At 43.1% G+C, this 13,135-nt stretch overlaps 1 protein-coding gene across 7 annotated transcripts in view; it reads left to right on the top strand.

Annotated features, from left to right (window-relative positions):
- CTNND2 (catenin delta 2) overlaps window positions 1–8,041 on the top strand; it is a 936,154-nt gene extending 928,113 nt beyond the window's left edge. For all 7 annotated transcript variants that reach the window (XM_055245590.2, XM_055245587.2, XM_055245588.2 and 4 more), the window contains one exon: window positions 6,153–8,041. In XM_055245590.2, the coding sequence (XP_055101565.1) occupies window positions 6,153–6,413 (261 nt within the window). In that variant the 3' untranslated portion in view covers window positions 6,414–8,041. The remainder of the gene's footprint in view (window positions 1–6,152) is intronic.
- The last annotated feature ends 5,094 nt before the right edge of the window (window positions 8,042–13,135 follow it).

Below are 13,135 nucleotides of genomic sequence, written 5' to 3' on the forward strand. Positions count from 1 at the left end.
TTTCTATGGTCCTAGGTCTTATGTTTAAGTCTTTGATACATCTTGAGTTGACTTTTGTATAAGGTGTAAGGAAGGGGTCCAGTTTCAGTTTTCTGCATATGGCTAGCCAGTTTTCCCAACAACAACATTTATTAAATAGGAAATCTTTTCCCCATTGATTGTTTGTGTCAGGTTTGTCAAAGATCAGATGGTTATAGATGTGTAGTGTTTTTTCTGAGGCCTCTGTTCTATTCCTTTAGTCTATATATCTGAACAGTAGATTCTTAAGGAACCAATCTGAGAGAGAGTATGTGTGTGTGTTACTCAGCAAACATTTATTGAAGGCTCATTTTCTCTGGCTCTGCAGGAGCTATAAAAGCCAAAAGACACAGTCGTTCCCCCTCGTTGATCAGAAACTTCATACATCTCTCCATCCCATGGTGGGCATCAGCCTACTCTATGTGCAGCACTCTGGAAAACATATGGTGTTGTCTGTGACCCCCTGGTGAATGGCTTGGTCCCCACGGCCTATTTGATGTGTTGCTAACATCTAATCAGCCTCCCCTCAGTTCTAGTATTTGCTAAAAGCAAAGAAGCCAATGACTAAATAAATAGGGTCATGAGCTGTAGACACCAGGTCACCAGGGAGGCCCCAACTATTCACTTGCCAACCTGCCTCCATAAAGGCAAACAGAAACAAAATGTATTAGAAATGCCAACTTCATTTATGGAAATCAACCATGCTTCTTGCAGCAAATATGATGAAATTCTGGATGTACAGTAAGCAGATTATTGCCAATAATTGCAGATTCTTGTCAGGTTGTAATAGGACCATGATTTTGCCGCCAAGAGTGTGAGATTCATCTTGAGCTCCCTCAGGTAGAGAGAAGCTCCTCGTTGGAACCAGCTCCCTCTGCACCAGCCTTTCTCTCCCGGGAGTTGGCATTGAAGAAACACCCTGACGTGGCCAGGGGTCTTTGGCATCTCACAGAGTGGCTGCAGTCGGTTCCAAAAGACTGCTTGCCATCTAGATTTAGAGGACAGTCTATAATGGCTCTAAGGGGCATATTCTTTTTACCTAAGCAGATCCCGAGCATTTAAGCAAATGAGAATTAATGTGCTAAGATGGCATCCTTGCCACGAGCATGAACACCACCTAGCCATAGCCTTTCTCTCAGAGGTCCCCAGGATGTGCTTGACTCAGTCTCAGAGTGAAACACCAAGGCCAGTGGGCCTCAGGCAAATGTTGCTAAAATCCACCCTGGATGGAGAGCAAGCTCCACACCTCTCGTCAGGACCAAGGCATTGCAGGCAAGCCCCCGGCAGAGCTGAGTCCTGTCTTCATAGCTCAGGACCACCATCATTCCCTGTAAGGGACCAGCCAAGGGAAGTGGATAATTGGATCATTCTATCTTAGCCTAACATCCACTTTTAAATGTCCACCAAAGAGAGCGTTCCCCCCCTCCCCAAAAAGTATTTCCAAAGAGATCATAATGACACTCCAGTGAACTTAGAGAGGAAGGAAAGAAAACATTTTACTTATTTTAGACTATGTTATAGGAATAAACCTTGTCTTTACTTGCAGCTTTTTCTCTTGGGGACTCAATAAAGTGCAACCATCCTAACCCTTCAAAAGACACGTTTTCACTCTCTTCCAGTTGAGAGTCCTAGCGAGGACTCATAAACAGTATCCCTGACTTGGATTCTCTGGCCATAGAGGTGTAGCCAACCATTCTAGGTGGAATGCTTCCATGTTGGGAGCTTCCCTGGGCCAAAAGTTACCCCAGAACTTCACACCTGGAACAGTTTCACCAGGAGGGATGCTCCAGGGTTTGGTCAGTTTCAGCATCGAAGCTTGTCCTCTGCTGAGCACTCCTGTCTCCCGGGTGGTTCAGTCACCAGCCGGGTCTCACAGGCTTCACACTGGATAGTGACCGAGCTTATGGGGAAGCGATTCATGGAGGGAAATCAGTTTCAAGTGGATCTCCAAGATAAGGCAAAAGACAGTGAGAGCTGAGAAAGAGATGCCTGCACCGGACACATGGCCACACACAGATGCTGCTCCTGTGACCTGGGACCCAGCACATTTTCCATGAACTCTGAGCTTAAAGCCTCCTAGAAGAAACAATCCGTAGTATAAAACACAGTTTGTGATCTTTGATTTGAATGTCTGAGGTCAATGGGTTACAGACATCACTTTAAGACTTAACTGACTGGGTGCAGTGGCTAATGCCTGTAATCCTAGCATTTTGGGAGGCTGAGGCAGGCAGATTGCTTGAGCTCAGTAGTTCAAGACCAGCCTGGGCAACATAGCAAAACCATGGGTCTACAAAAAATACAAAAATCAGCTGGGCACGGTGGTGTGTGCCTGTAGTCCCAGCTACCTGGGATGCTGAGGCAGGAGGATGGCTTGAAGCTGTAAGCTGGAGGCTACCGTGAGCCATGATTGCACTACCGCACTCCAGCCTGAGTGACAAAGCGAGACCCTGTCTCAAACAAATAAAAAAAAGACTTCAAATAAAAAAAAGACTTAACTATGCGTACTTTCCAAACATCCTTTTGAGCTTCTACCAGGCCACCCCATACTTATAAAGAGAAGTATCATATTGAATGGTATCTATCTAGCTGACAACAGGATTTTTGTTCAGGAACTAGAAACAAAGAGCTTTGCTGTTTTGATGACCAATATTTAAATGATAACAAAACCGGAATCTTGAGTTCCTTCCTGGTGTCCTTAGTTCCACTGTCACGTGAGCAGGCCAGTTGTAATTGTTCACAGAAATGAGGAAGATGAGATCCCAGGAGGATACGTGTTTCCTTCAGTCCCCCAGCCAGGAAGAGGCAAATACTCATCCTGGCTCTTCTGTCTTCCTGTCCCATTTTTTCACCTCTGTGCCAGTGGTTCTCAAATTGGAGCATGAGCCAGAATTCCCCAAAGGGCTGTTAAAGCACAGATTGCTGGGGCCCATCCCCAGAGGCCCTGATTCCGTAGGTCTGGAGTGGGACCCAGTAATCTGCATTTCTAACAAGTTCCCAGGTGATGCTGATGCTGCTGGTCTTGGGATCATGCTTTGAGGACCACTGGTACTTCATAATTGGCCTCCTTCATTTTCTATGAACACTCTGAGTCTTTCTATGAACGCTCTGAGACATGGAAAAGTTGGAAGATCTATACTAGGCTACTATTTCCCTTGTGTTCAAAATAAATCCAGTTTCCTGGCAAATTCATTAAGGAATAAACCCAAGGAAGTCTTTTGCCATTATGCTAACAGAGTTGGAAGGTGTCATGACACTATCCTTCATAATTTAGAATGAACATTCTACTGCTGAGGAAAAAGTTCAGCAAAGATGACTTGGTAGAAACAGAAGCCACAGAACAGAGCGCAGAGAGCGTGGGCATATTGACCCTGGAGTGAGCTGCTGGTCACAGCCCCTTTCCAAAACAAGATGCAGCATTAAGGCAAAGAAGGCAAAAGCTTCCAGCTTGAGTGTTCCTGGGCTTCTCTAGACCATAACAGACACCCAGATTCAGAAATCCCCACTGCTCTATTGGGGCCTCATTCTACTTCCCTCATCCAAATCTGGCTGATGCAAACTGTGCAATTTTTAATGCATTTATGTTTAGCTCTTATGTGGAGAGGGCTTTGGAAGGGGTCATTTCATCAGCCAGATTTTTCAACACTGTCAGATATTCCCTTAAAGTTTAAAATGCAGCCAATATTCCTCCACCATGGATGTGTTTCACCAGCAAACGTCCATACCACAAGACCAGTGAGCAAATTCTGTCTCTCTGGGTGCAGCAGTGTCACTTGCCACCTGTGACAGTTCATTTGTACACACTCGTGGGACTGGGGCACCAAACCTCAGAAGTGATTGGTGTGGGACTTTATGAACAGTACAGATGAATGGAAGAAGTTAATTCTCTGGGGTAAGAGGCTCAAAAAGCTGATACCCAGCTCCAAAATGTTCACCAACCAGAAAGAACATGACAACAGTCAAAGCAATTTGAACGAGGTTGTGCAAAAGAACCAAAAAAATGAAAGCAGAAGCCACTTTGGAGGAGAGCCATAAGCCTTATGAGTGACTCCCCCTGAAGACATCCCTGTCCCCTGCACTGCCTCCCCTGGCCCCCAAAAATGCATAAGAAAACACACCGCTTCTTGGTCTCTTTTGTCCACCGACTTTCTTGTCTTAGAGCCTGGAGTCAGCTCCTTGAGGCCTGTCCTCCAAGGTTTGGCCACCTTGGCTCTGATGTGACTGGGCTAGGTTGGTAGAACACCTGGGTTTTAGAGTTAGCCAGCCATATGTTCCAGTTCCAGCTCACAACACCACTAGCTATGATATTTTGGAGAAGTTTCTTAACTTCTCTGTGCTTCAGTTTTCTCATCTATAATGTGGGAGTTTGCTGGAGGAATGGACTGATAGATCGATTAGTGGGTGGATAGGAAGACAGAGAGATGATAGATTATAGGTATTGATGTAGACAGACACAAACACACAAATATTTATGACTACTAGAGTATTAAAGAATTTGCTAAATGTTGAATAGGATGTCCTGCTGAACTAGAAACACAACAAATCTAGCTCCCTCCCTGTGTAATTTTTCGAAACTTCTAGATTCTGAGCCTTTGCATGTCTTGCACTTGGAAAGCAGCCCTGTGTTGGAGTGGAGTTCAGCAGCGCACAAACAGAGCTCTTCAAAGAATAGCAAAGGGCACCCCAACCTAGCAACGCAGTCCAGTAGACCTGGACTTAGCAGTATTTAATTGCAGATATTGTACATTCATTCCAAATGTTCCTCTCACCCTTTGTTAGCTCTCAGGCTAACAAAGGTTCATCCTCTATGGACTTTTGGACTTTTGTAGGTAGACAGAAACCTCATTCATCCAGCCACCACTAACTAGACACGTGGGACATCCTAGACAGCTGCTGTGATGAAGTTCACCACTTCTTTGAAGATCAGGTCGATAACTAGTATAAATCAATGACATATATAAGAGGGAGTTTCACTTACTTGAGAGAAGAATTATGTGTAAGCCGTTAAAAGCATTCATTTACACACAACGTGCTAATTACAAATCATTATCTATTAACTAAGACCAATTTCTAGGGCAGGTTTCCATGCTGAACTTTAGTTAAATTAATAGGGAGTCACTGAGTCCACCCAAAAGTGATCAAACTATTTCTTTAAGAGTGTTTAATAATTCACACCAGACCTCCTCCCCAATTACTGCACATTAGCAGAGCTTTGTGCATCCCGGTATGCACGTGCTGTAGGGTTACCCTCTCCCTACACCTTGGGAGGTTCTGCTCATTTCAGGGGCAGGTGCTTGAAAAGGGACCCCAGGGACTAGAACAGATACTAATGCACCAATGTTTATTGCAACATTATTTACAGCAGCTGAAAGGTAAAAATAACCCAAGTGTCCATCAAGGGATGAATGGATAAATAAAACGTGGTCTATGCATACCATGGACTATTTTATTCTTATATGAATACAATCATGGGGTGCAAGTGCAGTTTTGCTACACTGAGGTAAAGTCATGGCCTTCAGTGCATTCATCAGTGGAGCAATGCACATCATACAGTGGAATATTATTCAGCCACAAAAACGGTTCAAGGTCTGCCACACACAACACCATGGATGGACCATGGAAACTTTATGCTAAGTGAAAAAAGCCAGTCACACAAGGACAAACACTCTATACAGCGCCTATATTAGGCAGATTTCTAGAGACGGAAAGTAGAATGGTGCTTGCCATGGGCTGAGAGAGAGGGGATGAGGAATTCCATTTAATGGGCACAGAGTTTCTGTTTGGGATGATTTAAAAAGTGGTGGAAACAGATGGTGGTGATGGCTGCACAACACCGTGAATGTTCTTAATGCCACCTAATTAATTAATCTTACACTTCAACATTCCTTAAAGCAAGCAGTTTTATGTTGTGTATATTTTGCCATGATAAAGATTATGTAGAATGATAGCACGTGGACCTAGGATCCAATTTTCAAAAGGAAAGCCAATGACAGTTGGCAGTTTTGGAGAAGTAGGGCCGCAGTGGTGAATGCCTGGACGTACACAGCCTCTTTGAAGGAGAGTTGGGTGCCGGGCCAAGAGGGAGGCTGAGTCAAGGGAAACCAAGTAACCCAGTGGGGCTCTTCTTTCCCGTTCAGGTTTCAGCACAGCCAGTCCCACAGGAGCCCAGCAGAAAAGATTACGAGACCTACCAGCCATTTCAGAATTCCACGAGAAATTACGACGAGTCCTTCTTCGAGGACCAGGTCCACCATCGCCCTCCCGCCAGCGAGTACACCATGCACCTGGGTCTCAAGTCCACCGGCAACTACGTTGACTTCTACTCAGCTGCCCGTCCCTACAGTGAACTGAACTATGAAACGAGCCACTACCCGGCCTCCCCCGACTCCTGGGTGTGAGGAGCGGGGCACAGGCGCTCCGGGAACAGTGCATGTGCATGCATACCACAAGACATTTCTTTCTGTTTTATTTTTTTCTCCTGCAAATTTAGTTTGTTAAAGCCTGTTCCATAGGAAGGCTGTGATAACCAGTAAGGAAATATTAAGAGCTATTTTAGAAAGCTAAATGAATCGCAAGTTAACTTGGAAATCAGTAGAAAGCTAAAGTGATCCTAAATATGACAGTGGGCAGCACCTTTCTAGCGTGAGCTGTAGAGTAACGAGAAGTGCTTTATACTGAACGTGGCTGATGGGAGGAGAGACGAGGCATTCGGGCCGGTGGGGCGTGAGGGTTATCGGTAAGCACAAGACACAGAATAGTTTACACACTGTATGGGGGACGGCTTCTCACGCTTTGTTTACTCTCTTCATCCGTTGTGACTCTAGGCTTCAGGTTGCATTGGGGTTCCTCTGTACAGCAAGATGTTTCTTGCCTTTTGTTAATGCATTGTTGTAAAGTATTTGATGTACATTACAGATTAAAGAAGAAAAGCGCGTTGTGTATATTACACCAATGCCGCCGTGTTTCCTCATCTATGGTTCTAAATATTGCTTCAATTTCAAACTTTTGAAAGATGATGTATGGATTTCCAGTTTTTCTTTCTTTACTTTCTCCCAGTATGTTTTAACAAAAAAAAAAAAAAAAGCAGGAAAAAAGGAATATTTAGCAGTATTGTTCGTTCTGATATGTGAATTTGTTTGTGACAACTAAACAAGGCATTCAGCAGTTTCTGACGATTAACATACATCATTCCACACTCCTTGTCAACAAAGTGCTTTTTCACTGCCTAAAATTTTAGATGTAGATATTTGAAATAGATTTTTTCATTTATACCAGTTTTCTTTATGATGATACAGTGTTAAAAGAAAATAAATTACAATTGATCTGTCATCCATATTTGCTAAGAATGTCTATTTCCAAGGACCTATATCTTACAAAATACACATTCTTGCTTGTGTGTCTGTGTGTGTGTGGGTGTATGTATGTCCACGTACTAGAAAAATGACCTGTGTGAGATTTTATTTTGACAGAAGCTATTTCATTTGCTGTTCATCTTGTACAAACTTTGTTTTTGGTTTTTTAGTATAAATGTACATCGGTTTGTTCCTTTTGTACTGTATCTATTCTTCTGACCATCTAGTGACTCAGGATATTAGGCCAGTTGAAGTGGAGTTATAGGATTTTCACACATTCACACATACTTGGATATCAACCCTCTCTACAGGTCCATTTCCTTACATATTTTATCCCCTCAGAACATGATAAACCATGGCCAATTCAATTTCACTTTGGGGCCAGTTACCTGAAGTATCCACAGAAAATGTAAACTGCTCGCCTTATTCCCCCAAACTTTTTGTTCATGTGGCAGGGAGCAGTACACAACTATGGAATAGATTATTAAAACTGAACTTGAAGCTAACGTTAGAATAGTGGTTAACAGAGCTAAGAAATAAGGCTAACCATTGAAAAGAACACGGGCCATGGGTAAACTAGCTTTGCTCTTTAGATGCAAGTGACTGAGGCCAATAGGTGCCTAGTAAATGTTAACTGTTCTTGGAAAAAATAAAAACATAAATAACAAAAGAAATTGGCTGCCATCGTCCTTTAAAACTGGCTTCCCTTCATTCTGCATAGTTTAATTCAGCTCCAAGTCTCAAGTAAATGGTTCTTTCTCCAAATTTAACAACAATCAAATGATACCCGATTCACGCATAGTTTTGGAAATCAAAAGTTAACTTTCAGAATAGAGCAGTAGACAGAAATGTATGTGTGAATTATGTACTAGTTGGACATACAGGACTCCACATTTCTGGATTCCCTCACAGGAATGCTTCAGCCCCTCTAGAGAGAGAGAAACATGGCACATTGAAGACAGGGCTTCCACTTCATCTGTATCATACATGCAACAGTAAAGAGAATGTGATATGGACATGACTTCCCCATAACATAAGGGCTGGCTTAACCTTTCCAGAAGGAAGCAATAGGACTCATTCTCTGGTTGGAGTTGTGCCGCAGAATTAATGTACTATGGAATTCCTCCTCCTAGTAGAAACTGCGTATTTTCTTTATGATTTTTGAGTCTCAATGCATGTCCTACATTTGCGACTCTTGAAGACCAAGGATGTCTTTGCATCCCATGATTCTCTGAGAGCACATTGTGCCAGGCTGTGATTAGCTGACTCAGCTAGGAGCCTCCAGCATCAGAAGGATAGTGGGAAAAATTTAAAAGTGTTTGTAATTATTCAAGCCAATCCATTTTTCCTTTTTAGGCACATATACAAATAGATTGAGGATAGATGTAGACAGAAAGAGAGAGAGATGACAAATAGATGATAGATAGCTATAGATAGATGATAGATGGTGGATGGATAGGTAGATGGAGGTAGATAAGTTGATAGATGGGGTCTTACTTGAACTATGAAATAGCCTAAAGCCCCCACAGGTTCTCTTGGCAAAGAAGGTTGGTCAGCCAGTGATTTATTGTTTGTAGCATGGGATGTATTGGATAAAAGCCCCAAGTGACAAGAAACCTTTGTTTTGGCTTTGATTGTCCTGAAAGTAAGTAATGCCCCCTCCCACAAATGGCTGTGTCTTGCATCTACAAGAGCCTCCAGACCCTGAATTTTCCTACAGAAATGGGAATGGTGTTTTTCAGAGGAAAGAGGGGAAGCGAGGAAATTTCTTTTTCTGTTCAGTCCCTATGGTAGACCATAAAAACCCAATGCACTTAATAGGATGTACAATACAGACCCCCCTTTTTTTTTGTACTTGAGAGTGTTGGTCACCAGGGACTGATTAAAGAACAGTCCCTATACCATTATGGATAATAGTAGCATTTAAAAATAAGATCTTTTTATTATCACACATTAATGTTATGATCCTCATTAAGAGTTGTGCATTAGACAATAAAATACCAGGTTTAGAAGAATCAGGGTGACATAAGATGTCACATTGTATTTGGAGCTCACCTAGGTGAAGGTTAACCAATGACGACACATTTCATATTAATGACACTCGTGCGTTATGGAAAGCTGCTGTTTAAAAAAGCAGTGTTTAAACTCAGTAGAAAAAAACAAACAAAAAACCTCAGTGTATTTGGTATGTCTTGTTTCTCTTCAGCTCCTTTTTAATGTCTGATACTGTCCCCTTCGTCTCTGAGAACCGTGCCCCCGAGAAGTGAGGTCTGACTGTCTGAAGACACGGTATTCTCACTCACACAGCAACAGGGAAATGAACATGGCTCTTGTCTGACAAAATGCTATTTACAAAAGTGTTCATCCGGGCTGTTGGAGTCTCTTACCTACCAAACAGAACACACCAGGCGCCTCAGCTCACCTCCACCTCAGACGGCAGGAGAGGAAAGGCTGCGGCCAGTCGGTTCACAGAAACCTGACCTTTATCTCAAGACCAAAGGAAACTCTGTATGACAAACAGAAAAAATAAGCCAGCAATCAGGGGAGCCCAGGGAGTGCTTTAGAGATCTGCACATCACAGGCCGGATGACTGCATGACATGCTGACATGCTGGAGACTGCTGACATGTTGCAGGATTTTACACGGCAACGTTTCCTGTAAGGCCCCATGGCTCCACTCCCCACCTGACATTTCATTTCTACACTGTGGTCAAAATGAGATTATAATAGAAACTCATGCCGGGCAACCATCTCATCAAGAAAAAACTGACCTTCCTATCAGCAGCCTTGTATCCCTGGGTCTCTCTAAAATCCCCAGATCTCCAAAACCAAAAAAACACTTTGTAATGCACTTGGTAGCAAAACCTGACCTGAACAAACTCCAAGCTATGAACGGTCTTTATTTCTCCGACCTCGTGAGACTCCTCCGGTGTTTGTCACACATGGTACATTTGACTACCAGGTCCTGCCCAGACTCTGCTGAGCTTGTTATGGAGTTTGTGGTGCACACCCAAATTATCTTCTAAAATCAGAAAATTTCTTAGTTCAGTTTGCCCCAAGGGATTCACACAGATGAGCTTGTACCCAAGTGCTTAATAAGACAATTGGACTTATGAGTTATCAAAGCCTGGTTCGGCTCTCAGAACCAGTTCCCTTCCAGTGGTGCATTTCAGATCAGAATCTACATTAAAGTGTGCTGGTCTCCATCCTGCGGAGAGGTCTCTGTGGGCAAGAGAGCCTCATGCACACCACCTCATCACAAGGCAACATATCACTTTGTAACCTGTAGATACATAGGAATGAGACTTCTGGGTGTCCTCGACAGTGCTTGGCTGTACAAAGCAAAGAGACCAAGGCCTCCAGTTGCTTGCAAACAACAACTAGAATACACCCAAGCAGGGGACCCATGAATGTTTTTTCCAGACAGAAGCTTTCTAATACAGCCCCTGTTGCAATACCCAGTTCCGAACTAGCAAAGTAGGCACTTGACCCTCCGTCTCTTCATCAGTTCCATCATAAGTAACTTGTCTGCCCCTAAAGTTCATCAGCCACGAAGGATAGAGAAGAAATAAGACCCACCCCCAACTCCCTAAGCACACTAGGTAATAACAAAAGTGGAGTTTTAAGTCAAGTTTGGGCCTATAAGACAATGGAATTCTTCACATAAACTTCAAAAATAACCACATAAAAATCACACATTTTTAAACTTTACAATATTTGGTTGCTCAGTTTCTCAATAAAATGAAGACATTATGAAGAACCTGGTTCTCTGTACTGGAACTTACACGCATGACAAAGACATAACCCCAGGGTAGTGCGGACAACAATCTCAGAGGAAATACAAGACACACATATTGCTCTACTACAGGGCTTCTCGGCCAATGCATTACTGAGTTTTTGGGCCGAATAATTGTCTGGGGGTTGTGTGAAATGCTTTCCTATGCATTCTAGGATATTTATCAACATCCTTGGCCTCTACACACTTGATGCTTACAGAACCACCACCTGCAGCTGTGACAATTAAAACCATCTCCAGGTATAAGTAAATGTCCCCAGGGGGCAAAATCGGCCCCAGTTGAGAACCACTACTGTAGTGCAATGCACAATACACTAACCACAACTGAGTTAAAGGAAGGGAAAAGATGCACTCCTAGCTGAGTGATCTGAGGAATACGAGACAGCAGAGATGGTGTTTGGCAAGAACGTAAGGAGTGGAGAGGCTTCCAATGAGCAATAATGGGGGTGCTTCAGGAAAAAGAAACAAGTGAAGGAGAAGATGGAGGAAGGACAGGGAATGAACAGAGAACAATTTGCAATACATTTCACTCCAAAATTAGGAATAGGAGGAGGATGGAGAGAGAGAAACCCACTAGGGACAAAGTTTGAGGCCCTTGAAAGCTCTATTGTGACAGGTGTGGTAGCGCGTGCCTGTAGTCCCAGCTACTGGGGAGGCTGAGGTGAGAGAATCACCTGAGTCCAGGAGGTGGAGACTAGCCTAAGCAACATAGTGAGATCCTGTCTCTAAATAAATAAATAAATAAATAAACAAACAAACAAACAGACCAAAAGAAGAAAGCCATATTGTAGAAACACTAAAAAAATTTTACAACATTGTTGCAAAGATTCTGGGGTGTGAGTGTGTGTGATGGTTGTAAAGGTGAGATCTAGATAAGTGAGTCTCAGACTTCATCATCCATTAGAATCATCTGGAGTACATCACCTGGATGGCTTATTCAGAGAGCTTCTGATTGGGTAGGGCTGGAACTGGCCAAGAATTTGCATTTCCAAGAAGTTTCCCAGCGATGTTAACGTTGCTTGTCTGGGGGCCATATGTTGAGAACCACTGGTTTAGGGAGAATCACTTCTGAGACTGTTGTAATAACTAACCTAGAACCTTGTTACTCAAAGTGTAGTCTGGGGATTAGCAGCATTGGCATCAGCTGGTAGCTCACTAGAAATGCAGAATATTGGGTCCCACACCAGAATCTGCATTATCAAAAGGTGATTTTTTGGAACATTAAAGTTTGACAGCCATGATCCAAAAAACACATAAGCGTCTGAGCTAAAAGAATGACAGTCGAGAGAAATAAAACTAATGTGAAATATTGTAGAAATAAAATTAGTAGCCCTTGGCTACTGCTCAGTGAAGGATGGAGGTACCCAAAGACCCCTCTGAGGTGTGAGCCTAGGTAACTAGAAGTCCAGCACATATTACAACCACATAAAAATGTGTGATTTTTATGTGGTTATTGTTGAAGTTTATGTCAAGAATTCCATTGTCTTACTAACGGCCTGAACTTGACTTAAAACTCCACTTTCGTTATTACCTAGTGTGCTTAGGGAGGTGGGGGTGGGTCTTATTTCTCCTTTATCCTTCGTGGCTGATGAGGCTTTAGGTGCAGACAAGTTACTTATGATGGAACTGATGAAGAGATGGAAGGTCAAGTGCCTGCTTTGCTAGATGAGTTTCCACTCATCCATGACAAGGAGGAAAAACTTTTCCGGCAAGGAAAATCCACTTGGTTTTGGACATGTGAAGTTACCCATGCTGATGGTAATTACAGAGGGTGGTGGGATGTGCAAATGGTACTTTGAACTAGAGATGTGGAATTTGGTGTCTCTTTGAGGTTAAAAGCTGGAAAGTGGGTGTGGACAGAGAATCCATGAAAAAGAAGATTTGGAGAAAAGAGAGTCCCAGGATGATGAGAACCCAAGAGGAAGCAGCATGAGTCAGAAAAGAGGACTGAGGAGAGTGGAGCCAAGATGGCC

Source organism: Symphalangus syndactylus, chromosome 16, assembly GCF_028878055.3.
Source record: "Symphalangus syndactylus isolate Jambi chromosome 16, NHGRI_mSymSyn1-v2.1_pri, whole genome shotgun sequence".
NCBI lineage: Eukaryota > Metazoa > Chordata > Mammalia > Primates > Hylobatidae > Symphalangus > Symphalangus syndactylus.